Source organism: Accipiter gentilis, chromosome 5 (assembly GCF_929443795.1).
Source record: "Accipiter gentilis chromosome 5, bAccGen1.1, whole genome shotgun sequence".
NCBI lineage: Eukaryota > Metazoa > Chordata > Aves > Accipitriformes > Accipitridae > Astur > Astur gentilis.
This window is the reverse complement of record NC_064884.1, coordinates 26,091,551-26,110,962: the sequence shown is the minus strand read 5'-3', so window position 1 is coordinate 26,110,962 and position 19,412 is coordinate 26,091,551. Positions and strand designations below refer to the sequence as shown.

Genomic DNA, 19,412 nt, shown 5'->3' with positions numbered 1-19,412 from the left:
TTTGCCTAGACCAATGAATTTCTGTTTATTTGTGGTTTATTCTGACTGATGTTTTTCTAAGTAGGCTCAGCCTCTAAGAATAATATAAAAAATAAATTTATGCAATTCTTGGACAAAACCAAAATTTGCCGTACAGTAAATAATGATTTGTCAGTACTACAGAGTAAACCTTTCTATTGTAAAATATCTGTTCTGAAAGTATTTCTGTATTCAGAATTTAGTCTATTTAGAAACTACCTGTATATGGTTTTTGTTTGTTTGTTTTGTAGGCTTTTATTTGTGTGTATGTAGTTTACCTCCAAAAAATACTTTCCATTCTGTTAAGTGGCTTATCTATAGCATAAGAAGGAACATAGGGCTAGAAGGAATTTTCTGGATTATTGAATCCTGTTCACCTCTGTTGCAGAAACTCTTGCCATATAATTTTTCACAAAGTGATCAAGCTCCGAATACTAGTGTAGGTTTCACAGATGACCTTTTGTGCTGGAAAGTGCTTTGGGAATGCCACTGCACCTCTAGAAGAGCCTAGAGTGGAATACTGCTGGTGAACTAGACTGTTACTTTTAAGTCTTCTAGCTTTCAGTCTGAATTTGTTGCCATTTCATACTCATTTGTTCTTTTGCTAGCACAGTGTTTAAGTGGTTCCTTTCTGTCTCTGATGTTTACCTTAGAGTAGTTTTAAGGAGAATTCTAATATCTCTTAGTGGTTTGGGCTGTTTGTTTTTTTTAGGCAAAACAAGTAGGCTTGGTGTCCTGGCCACACATGGCGTTTCATTGCCACAACTTCTTATGTTCCAGTTTGAGTTAACCTTGCTTAAGCACATGCACTAATATTCTAAAAATGGTATTTCAAGGTGCATTCATGTATCTTTCAGCTACTGGGCTATTTTGCTTGATACTTTCAGCAATGGCCTTTTTCATAGCTTTTTTCATAATCAGTGTCACTTGACTGCCCAGTCATCTTGTGACTGGGAGAAGGATTTGGATGTATTAGTTTGTACCTGTTTGGTGTTCAGTAGATAGGTATTTTGGCATTGCAGACTTTGTAACCTGTTGTTCCATTTTTAAAGTTTCTTTATAGAATGTTATACCTTTTTTTTCCTCTTTTCTCCCCTCCTTCCTGATTTGGGGAGTGTCTCTGTGTTTTCTGCACATTAGAGCAGCAAAAATAGAAAAACGCTGGAGTTAATCAATAACATTAGACAAGGTCAGTTTTAAATGCACTCCCTAGTACTTTTGCTCTGGCCAGAATCCTTACTGTTGTGAGCTTATTCAGTAGCCTGGGATCTGATTGATACGCAGTGGAGGCATCCTTGCCCTGTGAGCTGTAATACCTATCAAAAGAATGCAATGGGCAACTTGGTAGTTATCCCTTCAGCTGTACAATTATAGTCTGTTGTTGCAAGGTTGTCAAAGTTCTTGGAATCCATCAGAAACCTTACAGGGAGAAAGGGACTAGAAAAATTTGGAGACACCAGCTTCCTTTTCAGTTGAATATGACCAGTAAAATATTTGTCTTATAAGAGATTTTGTGAAGGAAATTGATGTATTAACTGTCAGCCCACTGCAAAGAGGAATATTCTTACTTTGATCCATACTAGGCTGAAAACAGGTATTTTAGGGGCTGATTAACAAGCAAAGACCACCTATTCCTACTGCAAGGGCAGGTTAGACAGCTGGGTTTGAAAACTTCAACTACCTAATATCAGTCTGCCTACCATAGGTCTGTCAGAGCTTTCCCAGCTTGTGCTTCAGGTGTCAGTTCATTTTGTCTTATAAATTAATGGTTCTACTTATTTTCCGAAATTCAGTCAGTGCTCTGAGGATCATAATTGTGAGTTACGAAGTGTATGATCTTCCTTTCATGCACAAAGAAACTGAATTTGTTTCAAATCCAAACTGGAACTCAGTGGAGCCTGCATCTGGCAATTTTGTAATCAGTGGGCAAATGACACTCAATACCAGGATAAATAATGTGACCTCTTCCTTTTCCATGGCTTTTTTAGCAGCATATCTTAACATTTATGCCTTTTAATAGTACCAAGCTTAACATAAACAAATGCCTATAAAAATCAGATAGCATTTTATTTTGTAGAATGCACATTACCTTTGCCTTGCAGTTCCCTAATTTTAGCAGCCCTTTCCGCATGGGGTTAGAGGAATGCAGCAGTGCTGTTTGCAAGTTTGAAATAGAACAGCCTGTCTCTGTTTTGCATTGGCTTCTGAATCCGTTTTGAGTTTTGTTTTGGGTGGTTGGTGGTTTTTTGCCTAACCAAAGAACAGATGCTGAATTTGGATAGCACGCCTGATATATTTACTCCAATGTACTCAAAACTTGGCAAGATTATGAGGGACAGAACTTTTATATTTTTTCATTGCCTGAGAACTTCGTGTGGTGAATAAAAGATGTATGAATCTGAGAGATCAGTTGCACGTAGATGATGGGTAAAACCCACAATACTTAATGCTTCTTGTTTAACTTCTTGAGCGTGTCTGCCTGTCAGGACATATATTTTCACTTACTTAGATTTCAGATTATTCCTAATAGTGGGAATTGGACAAGTATCAATAGCTAAGCTCTGAAGAGAGTTTCCAAGCATGGAAAATTGGAAAGTGTCAGAGTTTGTATGTGGAGGGAGGATTAAAAGATAGTTCAGATACACCCTCCTTAGCAGGGGGATTGAGTTGGTGGTCTTTCTTCATGCAAGAGAACCAGGCAGCTTGAATAGTAATTTCACAAGCGTTTCATACTAGTGTCAGTTAGTACCTCCACTTCAAGATGCAATCCTACCTTTTCTTAATATCAGGCTATTTTCCTGTCCCTGTATGCCACTGGAGAAACCCTCCCCCCCATTTAACATTGAAGAGATATTGGAGTTAACCGCTTTGTACTTTATAATTATAATAGTGTGAAGCTTGTGCTTCAAAGATGTTTGCTTGTATTTTTGGTACGTTGTGTTAGGCATTTTATATTAGCATCACAACCTTTAATGTGATTTGAGCAGGAAGGAGGGAATTACAGAAGAGGAGAAAATTGTTGTAGGAAGCCTTATAGAAAGCTGTTATAGCTGGGAGGATAACTTCCTCTGTCATTTCCTGCACATTGTGCAACTATTTTGGCAGTGTATCTGTTCTGCATATTTCACTATTCATGAAATGTTTTATAAGCTACACATTTTCATGTCCTCTTTTGGAATACATTTGATTGCTTGACACTGTGCTCTTAGGCTGTAAATTACTTCTCATCAAGAAATGTTTCTGTGCCTTTTAATTGCTCAGGTCACTAAAATGCCAAATGACATTCAGCTCTAGAAAGTGGAGGTTCTTCAAATATGTTGCTCATTGTGGTGGGCTTCCAAGGTTGCCAGGACTTTGAGGTGGTGTAGTTCCACCTTTTCCTGAAAGGAGAATGTTTTCTTTAGAAGATACAAAAGCCTTCCATTTCCTACAGTACAGTTTTATTAGAACGTAAACATAGAGCATTATGACGGTCTGCAGAGAGAAATCAATTCTGCTGAATGTGACACATGTAAATTTAAAAGATATGAAAATAAGTGAGTCCTGGCTCTTTGTGTGTTCATAGGTTGGCTTCTTTCTTGTAGCCTTGTTTATTACTCCAGCAGCTCTTAGGGGTTTGGGTACGTTCTTACTGCTTTCTTCTGGATTCCTAGGGAAATAGCCTCCTTTCTGCTTCTTTAGACACTTGGCCTTCGGATCTGCTCCTTCCCCAGGCAATTCCTCCTACTTTTCAAGAATGTCCCACTTTGCTCTCCAGTGTCAGACTTCCTGCTTGTAGCTCTCTCCACCACCTCCTCCCACACACCTAGGGCATTGAACATGCAGAGCAAGCTCTTGTTATTCTCAGAAGTGGAATTTTTTCCCCCTACTTTCCAGAGGGTTGCATGTGACCCCACATTCAGCACCAGGCTATACTGGCAGACTTTCTGATCTTCTGATTTGCTTGCATGCTTTCTAAAATAATATATTGTGTTTGCAGAGTAAACAGTGAAGAAACAAACCAACCAAAACTTGTATCTAGAACTGCTGTTGCTTTGGTTTTGGGTGGGGGGAAAAAAAATGCCCTGAAAAATAACTGTTAAAAGGTAATGGGCTGTTGTAATTCAAGTGTTTCTCTTTCCATCTTTTGAGTTTCAGTCTAGAAGATATGCCTACTGGCACTTCATTCACAAAAAAAAAAAAAAAAGTTTTATTTATTTATTTTGTTCTGCATGTTACAGAAGGGTATCCATGAGTGGAACTTCAGTGCTGCTTCTATCAGAGGAGTAAGGTAAGTTGTTTCCCTTTCATGTTTTGAAATTAAAAGAGTAATTGAATGAGTATTGTATTACACTGCTGCTGTGGATCTTTGCTCCAATTCTGTCTCTGTTACTCCACAGAGTATTGCAGGTACTTTCACAGATGCCCCGCTCTAAGTAAAGCCCCAGGAGTCTTATTCCAGATTCAGAAATGACCACTTGCAGAGTTCATTATGTAAAACTTAGCTAACATAGCCCCTTGAATTAAAGAACTAATATTTTCTAAAAGTTGGCAGTCACTTACTCTATGCTAATTAAGATTGAATTAAAATAACTGCCAATGTCTCATGTCATTTTACCTGAGTTCTGTCACAGCCAGCAGCTGCCTGGTGCATGGAATATGTAAGCCAGGAAGTAACATGTGTATTCAGAGCAGGAGGATATGAGGAACCGACAAGATCAGGGTGTCTTGCAATATCCTAATTGCTTACCTGTTGGGTTTTGGTGTGAGTGTGTACATTTGGGTTTTTTTTTTGTTTCTGTGTCTGTTTATGGCAGCAAAACTGTTTTAGAGGAGGCCTATAAGGAGAGGAGCCCGTCAACACAGAGTGGTAGTTAGACCACAAAGTGAAAACTTGAAGACTGAGAGAGCAGAAAAGGGAGTAAACAGGAGAAGGCAGGGGTGGGGTTGGGGATATCAACCCCTAACCTCCCAGAAATTCATGTAGGGTAGGTTAAAGTGGATTAATAAAACATAGGATCAGGAACAACATGAGCAAGACTGGATCAGAAGAGAATGATATTATATGTTCAATGCCACCTTTCTTTCCTTCAGCACACTTTCCTCTTTGGGCCAGGGCTTGTGAGATAATGACAAAGGAGGAACTTTGCCATCTATTTGCTTGATTTCAGCAAAATGTTTTCTGTCTACTAGGGAGACTTCTTCTAGGGAGAATTCTTTACTGGATTGTGTGCCATATTGTCAGTAGAGAACAGCCAAATCTGAGCTAGTGGGTCTGCTCTGCTAGCCCAGGTTGAACATAGTGTGCACCCTGTTTGGCAGGGTCCAGCCTTGCAGTTTGTATCTTCTGATAGTAAGAAAGCAGTGTTCTACCACTGCTGTGACCTCCTGGGATCAATTCTTTGTCTTAGTCTCTCTTCCCGCCCCCGCCCCCCCCAGGATTTCTCTGTATTTTGGCATCCTGCAACTTTCCACTTTGGTGTTTGCTTTTAGTGTAATCTTAAAAAAAAAAAAAAAAAAGCCAGGAATCTTACATTTTTTTTAAAATAGTCATTGCTCTGTTCTAATAATAACTGTTCCATACACACAAAACTGTTGCTATGTCTACAGGACGTCTTCAGACAGATGGATGATTCTTTTTCCTTCCAAAAAGTAACTTAAAAAAACAAACTATCAATAGGCACAGAAATTCAATCCTGTGGGATTCAGCTTAATTTAGGCAAAAATTGCAATGATACACTTAGTTCAGTCTGGTTTGGGTTTTGGTTACAGTATGTTTTTGTGTGCTTCTAAAAACAGGAAAAAAAAAAAGTATTTATTTATTGTAATCTTCTTCCTTTCCCTCCCCCTTATTAAACCATGCTGTGGTCGGTACTGCTGTTTCTGGTGTACCCTTCTGCATTTGTTATTTAAGCTGTCAATTTTCATTTAACTTGTCAATTAAATTCACAATCAGTTCATCTGGATAGATGTCCAGAACAACTTGGAAGACTTTACAGTGAGCCAAGAGTCACTGTGAATTCTTAGAAAACTCTCTGGCTGCCTCCATGAGGAGCTGCAGGGGGAAATCTTTATCTTATGCAAGTATGAAAGTGAATATGCCCCTCTTGTCCCCCCCCCCCCCCCCCCCAAATATATGCATGTTACTGATCACTTAATTTTTCAGAGTTTTTCACGTTTTTTCCAAGTTTTATGAAGGCAGGTATTCTTCAGAGTAGGACAGCCTTCAGAACCAGGCCTGTTTCTAATCTATTTTTGTATCAAGACTATTTTTGGCTCCTTTGAAGCTCCTAGACTTAAAGTGGTATAGGAAGGGGGAGTTTGCAGCTTGATGAGGATTCTCAGCCTTTCTAGACTAGTAAGAACCAGCTTTAGAAGTGCAGCCTTAATGTACAAGGCAGGTCTTTGTACATGATCTTGGAGGCTTTTTCAACAACGGCCTCCATAAATATTTACTGCATTACATAAGGAGACAGCAGGTCTGAAGAGACATCTAGCATTGATATGGCTAATGTTTTTGGTAAATACTTGAAGGAAGTGACTGAGGGGTCGCTATTTCTGTGTGCTATGTATCAGCTGGTGTAATCAGCATCTTATTTCATGAGTAATAGAGTTCAGCTCTCAAGAATTGCAAAGGGGCTTGGAAAGTATGTAGAGCTCTCTGAGCAGCAGAGTGCTACTACATACTCTGTATGTAGGGAGTCATAGTAATTGGGTTTAGCCTAACAAACTCATAGATTAGCGGTTGGTGCGCCGATGTAAATTAACCCTGCTTTTGTCATGTGCCTTCTTGATGTCTTAAACACAAATGTTTGTTATGGAATTGGGCCAAAAAATACTGTTAATCCTAAAGGCTTCATGAGAGCTTTGGAGCATGGCTGCTACCCCAAGGTGCTTTGCATTTTCGGTTATACGGAATAGTCCCTAGAGTTCTGCAGAACTGACATCATATGAGCAAGAAGATACTGTCTTTATTTTTCCAGTTTAAAAATAAAAAAAAAAAAAAAAGATAGCAGACTGAAGTTGCTAAACTACAAATTGGGTTTTTCTCAGTGTTTGGGACAAGCTCTGGATTATAAAATAACCGCTACTTGTAGTGTTTCCATGGGAGAGTGCCTCAGAGGTCATGCTGATGAATGTAGTGTTAGAAATAGGGAAAAAATTGGATCTAGATCTTCATCCACTTTTCTTTGTAGCTTAAGAATTGACGTGTTCATTTTCCATCCCATGTTCTTGGAGTCTTGTCGGACTACTTATTTACGACAGTGGAAGGTGTCTATACTGCTACACTAGTAGAAAACAGACAAAAGTTCCACCGAGCTGCTTTTCTGTGGTTGCTGCCAACTGTTTTATCTGTAGCTTCATCTGGAAGTATTAGTAAGCAGTGATTACAGCATTTGCAGTATTTCTTGTTGACTAAGGGGAGTTTTGGATGAAGATGAGCTGGGCACAAGGCCATACTACATTGTGCTTCCCTGTTTGTCTTTGGAGTTTCGCAAATTCATCCCCAATTCTGCTGTCGTATAAGTCAGTGGGTACTACGTGTGCTCAGGAACTGTCAGAAGGAGGCATTTCCTTAAAGGCCTTAAATATTTATGAATTTGCCTGCCCTCTGTGTACAGTCCACATTCTTACCCTTTTATTCACTGCTGTGTTAGCCAGTGGCTTCTGTGCATGTCAGGTTTAAACTGACAGTTTATTCAGTAAAATGTTTAAACTCACATGGAACTTGAAATGAATGAGTAATTCTGTTAATGTCAGTTACTCTACATCTGGAGAGTTTACCTATATGCTTGAAAAACTTGAATTAAAAATTATTTTATAAGCTGGGGACAGTGACTGTCTTTACAGATCTGTACATTACTTATCACTTACAAATTTTCCCTAAAGTAAAAATAAGTCACCACACCCAAAGACAAATATTCTTATAATGAAGCTTGCTCTTCTTTTACGTAGCTTTATCAAAGGCAGCCCCCCCAGCTTGTCTAAAGTTATCAAAAGTTACAGGGGTCTACAACAGGGGAATCAAAAGGAAACAAGGATTGGACAACCTTAGACACCTATTAAAGGTTGAAAATCACAAGTATTTCCTGATATTTAAAGAAAAACTGTTATGGTAATCAAATCATCAATCCTTTGGCACAACATAGAATACCATTCTACTTTATTGTGTTATAAATTAACTAAAAACATGATGGCTATCTTGATCCAGCTAAAATAGATTGATTTCACTAGGACTGTGGATTTTGTCCAGTATCTTATGAATGTTTATAAGGAGACTTAATTTGTCTTGGTTTCTCAAATACTGCATTATATTCCCTTATAACATCTCTAGCCATGTTTTTCTTTCCTTTTCTAATATAGTAACAATCAATTATACTGCATCAGCTTGACACCTGGCACTCAACATGCAACAAAGTTACAGAAAGAGCTATTTCAAATAATGTTTAATATTTTCTCTAAGGAGCACAGTAATGACACGCATATAAAACAGTTCTGGTGAAAGGATATCTTTGCAAGAGCTGCAGCCTACTTGGGGTAGAAAACTGACAACTATACTGGAGTTTGCACCTCTTCTGCTCTTCTGTTGAGACATCTATGCATCCATAAGAAAATGGCATACGTACTTCTTCATTATTTTTGTTCTCCTGGTATAGCAGATAAAACCAAAACTGAAGAAAGCTGTGGGTGCATAAGGGTGGTAGAGTCATTCACCTAATTTTTTGATGCTGACTTAGTTTTAAAATATTTTTCCAACTTACTATCAATGTACCAATTCACAAGGAAGTGATCAGAAATTTTTGTGTTCAGGTTGAGCTGTGGCTGATTTCTAAAGCAGGAAGAATTCATCATTTGAGTTCAAAGTCCAGCTTCCTAATGTGATCCTGAAAGAATGTTTCATCCTGGCTGCAGCAGTGGAAATTAAGGGCCTTACCTAAATGCACTGAAGACAAAAATGACTCGGGTCAATGGAAATAATCCTATTAACTTCTTTGCTCCTACTCTTTCTTGGGCAATGTGTGAACTAGGGAGGGGGCAAGCTGAATGACAGCAAACAGCAGAATGTGAACTTTAGAGGATACAAGAGGGTAATTTTACAATAAGGAAAAAAACATAGCTTCTTAGGTTTAATGTGGTGTTTTCCCATGTTAAATGGGTTGACCTGTATGGTTTGGCATAGCCAGCAGAAGTCCAAATGCATCTTTCCAATAACATGTTCTGTTTGGCTCTTCTTTCAGCATTTCGAAGTTTGAAGAACGATGCTGTTTCCTATATGTGCTGCACAACTCAGACGACTTTCAAATCTATTTCTGCACGGAACTTCATTGCAGGAGGTGTGTCACTGTTGTTATTTTAGAAAAACACATGGCTTGTGATGGGGTAGATGGTATCTGCATGCACAATGACGTCTGTTTCAGAACTGTAGTGAAAGTTGATCTGAGCATTTTCAGTGATCACCACCTTTCAAATGAAAGCTTAGTACTATAGTACCCTGGAGATGTATGAGGTTTGAAGGGTCAAAGTGCGAGCTCAGACAAACATTAGAAACAAATATGATTACAAATTTAATTTATTTTTTTTAACATACTTTTGTGGGATTATTTTTTTAATACTTACCATATTAAGGCTTACTACAAGTGTTTGGTGCCTCCAATCCAACAATGCATCCTAAACTTAAAACGGACTTTCTGAAGTGGGAACATTTGGGGTGTAACACAAGGTCTGGTCAAGATTTCTCATTTACTGTAAATAAAATTTTATTTATTAATTATGAAGAAGCACACTTGATTTCCTTTACATTAGCATCATGTTTACATAAGTAAGATTGTACCAGTATCCCCACAGAAAGCTTGGCAAGGGTTTGTTGCATAAAATCGGGGGTGTCTCAGTTTCTCTAAGCTGTGTTTCTGCTCCATAAGCTTGAGGGCTGTGGTCTTGAATTGATCCAGAAGGCATTCCCAGAGGAAATTTCATGGTTTTTTGTGCTAAAAAAGGCTGAAACATTACCAAAAATCACTGCAATACTCCATATTAATGGCTGTGGCCACCTCCCAGCCCAGCCCCTAGCTTGTTCTCTCATCCATTCTAGTTTGTGCAGGTTCTTTTACCATGTTCATTCCCCTTCATATCTGAGCACTTCTTAGAAGACAAGTAAGCAATACCTTAGCATGACATGGTATTTGTACTTGCATTATTTCAAAGGGGTAGAAGGAAGTCATATGTAAGAGTATATTTTTTAAATGGGAAGTTGTAAAATAGACCCCCTTTTCATTCAAGCAAAAACTTGAAGCTAGCCTTCCTGCAGTACAAAAACTTCTCCGAATGTGTAGGCAGGACTTCTAGGCACTTTTCGTGATGCTTCAGTGCTTTTATTGGACATAAAGAAATGGTGGTATAGGATGAGAATTTCACCTGATACATAGATTTTGAAATATGAATTAAATTAATAATTTCAGACATCATGGATGTCTTGCATATATGAAAGGAGTATGTGAAAGAAGTAGGAAAACTGCAGATTTTTGACTGTTAATTCTGCATGTAAATAATTTTTTTCTTTTTGCTGATAAGCAAACTTTTACACTTTTATACTTAAGTATAGTAAGTCCTCTTTTCATTCATTACTTTAGAGAAGTGTTCTCTTTGTCCCGATACTGTCTCAAGTGCATATTTTCTCGTCCCTTTCTCGTCCCTTTCTCGTCCCTTTCTCGTCCCTTTCTCGTCCCTTTCTCGTCCTTTTCTCGTCCCTTTTCTCGTCCCTTTTCTCGTCCCAGGTTTTTTGACATGGTGAACAGTATCACTGAAGAAATAGGGAAGGCTACAGAGGAAGGGGAATGTGACGGAGACTCTCTAGAGGTATTTTTACCCACCCCACCCCTGCCTCCCCCACCATACTAAGAATTTGGGGCTTCTAGTGTAGCATTTCACTGAAGGGAGTAAATTACACATCCCTTCTCTGGAGGAAGTTAGACAAGTTATTGTTTACAAAATTTTATCCTATTCTGTTTATAAATTAATGATTCTTTTCGATGGTCCTCATGTAGGTCCTCATGCATTTTTATAACCAGCATAGCTAAATCTCTTGTGTTTCAGTTAGCATACTGGCTTGAGAAGGTACTCAACTCTGGAATTCTCCAGTCGTGCTTATTACAGAGTGAGTCTTGTAACAGTTACTTCAGAGCGTAATCATAGTCAGGCAGCATTAGCATCTGTTTAAATTTTAAAGATTGTTTGTTGTCTGTTTTATGCATCGCTAGAATTGTGTGCACTTTACGTTATTGGCAGGTTGTCTGCACAACAAGTAAGGATATAATTGTAGTAGAGTAGGGCTTGGCCTTGCTACTTACCATCTGTGGGCAAGCACAGCAATGAACAGCAAACTTAAATCAGATGATGATGTTGGTGCTGCTGGGAGTCTGTTTATACCCTTAGCCCACTAACTCACACTGAAGCTTAGGATGCCCTACTTCTGCTACCACCCCTGTTAGCTAAGTTATAGCTTGCCTGGGTGTGCCATTACACACTGTATTCTCACCTTGGGTTTCTATCTGAACGTATACATGGTTGAAAAGTGAGTACAGGGCCATTTGGTGCAAGGCAGTACTTAGGGTGTTTAGGCTTTCTTTTAGGTGGCAGGGAACAAGATAGAGTATCTAAACCCACGTCCTATCACATAAAAATCTGGTGTCCTGAAGCTCTAGAGACATCCAAAACTGAGAGAGTCAGTGCTGTGTAATGAATACTGACAGCCCTCTGTCCCAGTTTTGATGTTGGCATTTTATAATACATCTGAAATTGAAGATGGGACAGAGAAACCTCTAGAGTGACTTGTGGGATAGAAGCATACCCTATAATGAGAAACTCAGGGTGCCCAATTTGTTTATTTTAGCAAAAAGAAAAGCAGTGGGTGACTTGATTACAGCGGGTAAGTCTTTTTACAGGGAAAATTACAATGTGCTAATGGTCTCTTTAATCTGTGGAGGAAAAATGTAATTAAATAGTGACACCAAAGAAATTCAAATTATGAGGCATGACTTCGCCATGAGAGTAATTAATTGTTGAAACAAAGTACTAGAAGAAGTAGTGGATTCTCTCTCTTATTCAAAAGATAGCAGTCTTTATTTGGAGGAAAATAAAAAATACTTTAGGCATAAACTACTGGGTTTAGCATGGGCATGAGCATGTGAAATTACATGTTTGTGTTACACAAGAGGACAGATCAGATAAGATTATCTAATGAACATTTCTAGACTGGCCTTAAACTCTTTGAAATTCAAATTCAGCCGAAACCATGCTTAATACACTACAATCCTGACTAACCTCCCTTGGCACACTCTGCTGGTTGACCTGGTGCTGGCAAAATTGAGGTTGTGCTGGTTTTGGAAGATGTGGTCAGGTCAGGAGAGCATCTGGAATAAATTAAGTGCATCCTGCCTTGCTGTCTATGTCTGTGTGGGAGCCAAAGTTCTCAGCTTGGTGCCGAGTGCCCTCTGTTGTCTTCTCTTGTTTTTACAGCACCTGCCCTTGAATTGCGGGTGCTGTTGAGCAAGACATGCAAGTGTAACTACACAGAACAGGTAAAGGCTAGCTTAGCTTTATGCACTTACCTGAAATGGCTACCTTAGAAGCCAATGCTTCCTGTACAGTCAGTGGAGAGTCAGTGTCGGCTCGGTATCCGATTTGTCATTTTGAAGTGTTTTTCTTTCCTTCTCCATGGTCTGCAGAAAGCAACTATCTTCCTCGATGCCTTAGTTAGGAGCACAGGGTCAGATGGAATAAATCTTATGCAACTGTTTCATTTCATGTTGTTTGTTTTGCAGTATGATTATGAATATGATGAAAATGGCGAGCGAGTCATTCTGGGAAAAGGAACATATGGCATTGTATATGCAGGACGAGATTTGAGCAATCAAGTCAGAATTGCTATTAAAGAAATCCCAGAGAGAGACAGCAGGTATAGTAACTGTGGCTGATTCCAAATGTTGTGCATTACATAATTTCATCAGTAACATCATCAACCAGTTTGCTGATCAAGGAGTACCTCTTCTACAAAGCTGCCAATAAATTACCTGTTTGTGGTATTTAATGGTGTTCCTTGTCTTTGCAACTAGACGTTTCCAAGTTGCTAAATAGAGTGATCACAACTGAGAATTTAGATGTTTACTGGGTTTGGTACTAGTACTTTGTAATACTCTTTCTTTCCAAAAGAAATATTGCTCAAGTGCCGAATCCCACTCAAACACCTAGTGACAAGCCCTATCTACTTAGGCATGCTCAGGCATGTCCTTATAAAAGAACAACTGAAATTTGTGATTTGTGGTGTGCTTGAAATTTCTGAGCCTGAATTGCTGATAAAGCTATTTTTCTGTCCTTTTTGTGCATCATTTATTATGGAGCCTCTAAACATTAGAATAATTCATGTGGAACAATCATTTTGTCTGCATTTTTTTTAATGCAGAGTCTCTTTATATATGTATTGCCATCTCTCATTTATAAAGGATGCCATGTAAAGACCAGACGCTTAATATCGTGAGTACTTGTGTATCTGGAGGCTTCTGCTGTGTCCTATTTTGAATACATGATTTCCACAAATATTGTGATAAAAGTGATAGCAAGTCTAAAGATAAGATTTTTCAAATGAAACTGACTGTATTAAACTGTCAAGTTATGCTTTAATTCTACATTAGCCTTTGTTTTTTGTAGTCGAGTGTTGTACAAGCTGCTGCTTAACAGGTGACTTGAGTGCCTGGATCTTTAAAGTGCCTCTTAGACAGACTGTAAAATATTATCAAAGGCTGTAACTCATGCTTATGTTCAGGAACGCTATGAAAAGTAGGAAATAAAGACATTGCCATGGTTGCTAACAAAGATAAATCACTCCTTTCCCAGTGGTTGAAAAAATAACTTTTATGAAGGAAGCTTTTCTGATAAAGACAGAATACTCCTTGGTAGCAGGAAGAAACGCATGCTAAATGAATGTAGAGAAAATATTAAGTGTACCAACTGGTAAATTTTTGTCCATCATTTCAGTCAGGAATGGAATCCATATTTCCAAGTTTCTTGACTTCTTTTGCCCATTTGGCTTTTTTGGTTTACTACTGCGATCTACTGGATAGCTTGTCCTGCAGCAGGATTTCCCATATTTTGGCATGCTGCATTTCCTCTGTAGGAGGAAATAACTGTATCCTTGTTTGTGCAGTATTTGATCCACAACTAATATCAGGAAGGAAGTTGGGTTTACCTGTCCCTACATAGCAGTCACCTCAGAGAATGCTTGTATTCAAAACAGTAAATACAAGAGGCTATTCTAACCCACCACAGTGGCTGTTACTCCTCTCACTTTTATCTAGAATGTATGTCCCTGGGGGTAAAACCACCGTTTGTGGAAGAGGAACATTATTCTCTACAAGCTGTCCAGTATCAAGGACTGTTATTTAAATTGTATTGAAGCCTAGATGTTGACAGGACACTGTGTGATCATAATGTTTTCTTTGTGTAACCTACAGACTGGGAGGTCAGTAATGCCACCTGGTGTCCTAGCTGTTTCTTTTTGGTGGGTCTCTTGTGGGCCTTCCTTTGGTTCTTCCGTCCTCACTTAGCTGTTCTTTTCTTTGATGTTTAAAAAATGAATCCTTCTAAATTTTTTTGAATCCATGTATATATTGGCTGTTAAATATGGGTATGTGTGTGATCTAATAATTTTTCCATACTCATGCTCTTTTAAAGATACTGGAACTTAGGTTATGGAAAAGGGAATCCAAGGGAATTTAGGGGAATCCTTCCATCCTCTATATTGTTATTGTAAATTTAACTTGAAGATGTGTTATAATTACTCAGAAAGTATGGCCTCAATTACATAAAACAATCTCTTGACTCAAAATAGAGTTGCAAGTTTTGTATGTGCTAAGAAGAAATTTGTTGTTTGTAACAACTGTGGTTAATAGAAAGATAGCCTGAGTAGTGCAGGAACTACTTTAAAGGAAAAAAAAGGTTATTCCAGATTTTTCTTCTCCAGTATACATTTCAAAAGACTTTTCAATGGAAAAGGTTTCAGGTTAAATGTGAAAAGCATACTGGAAAACAGATTATTAAGAAGTTGTTAGTCTTTCATCTAGACTTTCAAAAATATTTACAGGCTTGCAGGACGAATTTCAAGTTTGGTTTTTTTTTTAATGGCAAAGTAAGAAAAATTTATTAATTTATTTCTGATTAATTATAACCTGATCTTTTAGCACTTCAAAAGAAATTTGCAGAAATAAAAAGATTCATCTCTGAAGTTAATTCTTAACACTTTCAAAGTAAAAATGACCATCTTTTGGATTCATGAGAAATAAGTAAGTTCCAAGTCAAAGCATGGCCAGAAATGCATTGATTTCTGTGCAAAAAGCAGTGAGTCTTCAATACAGCTATATGTTAAGTATAAGCTACTGAATTATGTACTTAATTGTCAGGAAACGTTAGACTATGGACACACATTCTGAAAGAAAAGGAAACGTTCCTGCAATACTGTTGCCCTCAAATGCATTTCCAGTACTACAAAATAGTACCAATATCAACTTTCCAAGTTAAAGTAAAACCATGTTAGGTAGGTAATAAGATCTAGCTTTCTAGGATTTAGAATTTGTCTTTCTTCATACCATTTAGAGTTTCCTAATGACCAAGTTCTAAAATAATAAATGCTTCATCCCACTGGAGAATTTTCTTACGGCTTTATTTTATTTGCTAAATTATTTTAGTTGCTCAAGACTCAATTAACTGCAGTTTAAAAGTGCAGGGGGAAGAATTATAATGGTCTTGCTGTTGCTGCTCTGAATGAATATCCTATTAGTAGAACTCAGGAATATAATCTCTGATGATTTTGCATTTCTGAATGACTAACAGCGTAGTCAGAATCTTTATAGTCATGTGTGGAGAGGCAAACAAAAACTCAAATTAGTTTTTATTAAATAGACTCAGAGTTGCATAATCATACTTTTCATTAACCAAATACTTTCCTTGGTTTTTGCAACAGTTGTTTTCCAGAGGGATTTTCAGATGCCCACTTTTTTTTTTTCTTCTTTTCTCTCTATGTTTTTTTTTTTAAGAGTTCAGCCTCCACTTGTAGCTTAATGCTGCTGTTAGGGTGAGCTGATAACTACCTGCCTCAAAAGGGAGTGGAGCTTACAGGCACTTTTCCCCTAACAACTTCAATTGCATTTGTGCTTTGATTGCATTCCTGGCACTGGCACTCCGATGGGTCCAGGGAGAGCTAACTCCTGAACCTGAGGCAGCAGGAAGCTACCCTTTTTCCCAGTAAATAAATAAAATAAAAGTTTTCTGCCAGTTCATTAGGGGACAAGAACATAGCAGTGTTGTTGTGAAGTCTATGCTGAGACCAACCTGGTAAAGGTGGCAGTAAAACTATTCCTTTTTTTGGCAAGTTGCTGGAAGGTTGAGTTTGCAGTTATGTTTAGTACTCCCTCAGCGTAAGCATCAGAATGTCTTCCACTTGCTCAAGACTGCAGCTCGTTCTCGTGTCTGCACTAACAGAAGGAGATCTGTGTCCTTCATCTATTTCAGCTACCCTGAAGGTCTGGCTGCAGATGTTAGTGCTTTAGTGAAAATAGCCACCAGACTCTAAGCATATTGCTTACATTTTGCCAGACAATGCACAGAATCTGGCAGCTGACCTGCTTCCAGCTCATCTGTGGTTGGACTGGCCCAGGGAGCACATCAGCTGCTGAGCTCTGGTGGTGTTGCACACTGGAGAAGTATCTGGACTCCAGAAACCTTCTTGGCAAAAAGACTGCTGAAAAGCTTACATCTCTGAAAAATGTTTTACCTTGGACTACATTTGGTGAAATTGTTTTGATCAGTTCTTCTCAATATCTCCCCATGAAAAGCTTCCTATTTTCTTACTCTGATAGCTATCCACTCTTGCTTTCAGATAAGACTCCTATGTAAATCACCATTTCAATTTTAATTAATTAGCTTTCATTCTTGAGGTGATTTTAATTATACGCTAACTTTATGGTTTACTAGTTCACTTTGGCACTAGTCTGAATCCAACCGCTTGCCCAACTGTTCATTCTCTTTGAGTTAGGCTGGAGAGGAGTTAATTTTCCACAAATTATGTTTTGCTCAGTCTGTCTATGTACATTTATAACACTTTGTGTGTGTATGTATACATAGTATTATATATATTTTATATATGTTATGTGTATTCATATATGATTACATAATTTTTTAGTATGTCGTAGTCACAACCACTGTTGTTAAATGCATCTTAACACATAGTCATTTTCAGTGTAAATGTCTTTCATGGGACCTAAAGCAGAACTTTAGGTATTACAGTAAACACAAGACTTTCTTCCCGAAGGTCAATATTGCATCAACTGCTTCTTTTCTTTCCAGGTACTCCCAACCTCTGCATGAAGAAATAGCTTTGCATAAACATCTCAAACATAAGAACATTGTCCAGTATTTAGGTTCTCTTAGTGAGAATGGCTTTATTAAGATATTCATGGAACAGGTGCCAGGTGGTAAGTTGTGGGGGAGACTGGTTTGGTGGTTGGTTGCTTTGTTTTTTAACGTTTTAAATTATAAAAACCTATAGTACTGCAACAAGATGTATTTCATGCAAATGTAATATTCTTTACCATCTCTTTCCTAAATTAATGGGGAAAACTGTGTCTTCAAAGTGCTTGAGTCCTTTTATTCAGTATTTAGATAGGATGTGCTACAGATGCAGCTCAGATCGTTGCTGTGGCAGGCTACGTCCTTTTACCTACAAATCTGTGGTGGGTTGACCCTGGCTGGGTGCCAGGTGCCCCCCAAAGCCACTCTATCACTCCCTTCCTCAGCTGGATAGGGCAGAGAAAATATGATGAAAGACTCATGGGTCAAGATAAGGACAGGGAGAGATCACTCACCAAGTACTGTCATGGGCAAAACAGACTCAACTTGGGGAAAAATTAATTTAATTTATTACCAATCAAATCTGAGTAGGATAATCAGAAATAAACCCAAATCTTAAAACCCACCTTCCCCCCACCCTTCCCTTCTTCCTGGGCACGGCTTCACTCCTGGATTCTCTCCCTTTTTCTACCCTAGTAATGCAGGGGTATGGGAAATGGAGGTTGCAATCAGTTCATCACACGTTGGCTCTGCCACTCCTTCCTCCTCAGGGGGAGGACTCCTCACACTCTTCCTTTGCTCCAGCGTGGGGTTCCTCCCATGGGAGACAGTCCTCTGCAAACTTCTTTCAACATGAGTACTTCCTGTGGGTTCTGCTCCAGCACGGGTCCCTTCTACAAGGTGCAGTCCTTCAGGCACTGACTGCTCCAGTGTGGGTCCCCTGTGGGGTCATAAGTCCTGCCAGAAAACCTGCTCCAGTGTGGGCTTCTCTCTCCATGGGGCCGTAGATCCTGCCAGGAGCCTGCTCCAGGATGAGCTTCGCACAGGGTCAACAGCCTCCTTTGGGCACCCACCTGCTCTGGTGTGGGGTCCTCCCTGGGCTGCAGGTGGATATCTGCTCCACCGTGGACCTCCCTGGGCTGCAGGGGGACAGCCTGCCTCACCACGGTCTTCACCAGGGGCTGCAGGGGAATCTCCGCTTCAGCGCCTGGAGCATCTCCTCCCCCTCCTTCTTCACTGACCTGGGGGTCTGCAGGGCTGTTTCTCTCGCATATTCTCACTCCTCTCTTCGGCTGCAGTGATGTTGCGCAGGTTCTTTTTCCCCTTCTTAAATATGTTGTCCCAGAGGTGCTACCACTGTCACTGATGGGCTCAGCCTCGACCAGCAGTGGGCCCAGCTGGCATTAGCTCTGTTGAACATGGGGGAAAGCTTCTAGCAGCTTCTCACAGAAGCCACCCCTGTAACCCCCCTGCTACTAAAACCTTGCCACACAAACCCAGTACAAGATCAGAGATGATCTGTGGTCATCCTACTAGAAAGGCTGTAGCTAGTCTCGGTTGGCTGAGCCCTCCTCGGGTACCTAACACAAGAGAAAGGTGATTGGTGACTGTTGCTTCTGTTTGAGACCAAAGAACTCCCAGCAGCCAGACGCAACAAAAATCCCACTTCTTGAGCTTAGTTTTTTGAGAAACTGTGGAGTTGGTGTATGTACAGAGACGTGCACGTGCACATCCACCCTTTTTCACTCTTACGACATTCCTTTCGGGCAACTTCTCTCCAGGCATAGGAGGGAGGTGAGTACATTAATTAATTAATTAAATGTGTTCTGATCTGTCTGCTTGAGGAAGCATATGCTTCTCTGCTGCAGCTGAGGCCAGTGGAGATACTGAGAGTCTCTTTTTAATTACTCGGGTCGATGATGATGCAAGTAAGCATTTGCCTGGAGAGGCCTTTGGTTATAGAATAGGTCCCTGCACTTGGTTTGAGATTCATGTTTGTTGTTACTTTTTTTTTTTTTTTC

General features: G+C 39.3%; 1 protein-coding gene across 1 annotated transcript in view; it reads left to right on the top strand.

The window, feature by feature from the left end:
• Positions 1-19,412, top strand: part of MAP3K5 (mitogen-activated protein kinase kinase kinase 5) — a 108,300-nt gene that overhangs the window by 68,255 nt on the left and 20,633 nt on the right. Inside the window, exons 12-16 of the mRNA XM_049799839.1 lie at positions 4,239-4,288; positions 9,237-9,332; positions 10,770-10,851; positions 12,816-12,949; positions 17,389-17,516. Coding sequence (XP_049655796.1) covers positions 4,239-4,288; positions 9,237-9,332; positions 10,770-10,851; positions 12,816-12,949; positions 17,389-17,516 — 490 coding nt within the window. The remainder of the gene's footprint in view (positions 1-4,238; positions 4,289-9,236; positions 9,333-10,769; positions 10,852-12,815; positions 12,950-17,388; positions 17,517-19,412) is intronic.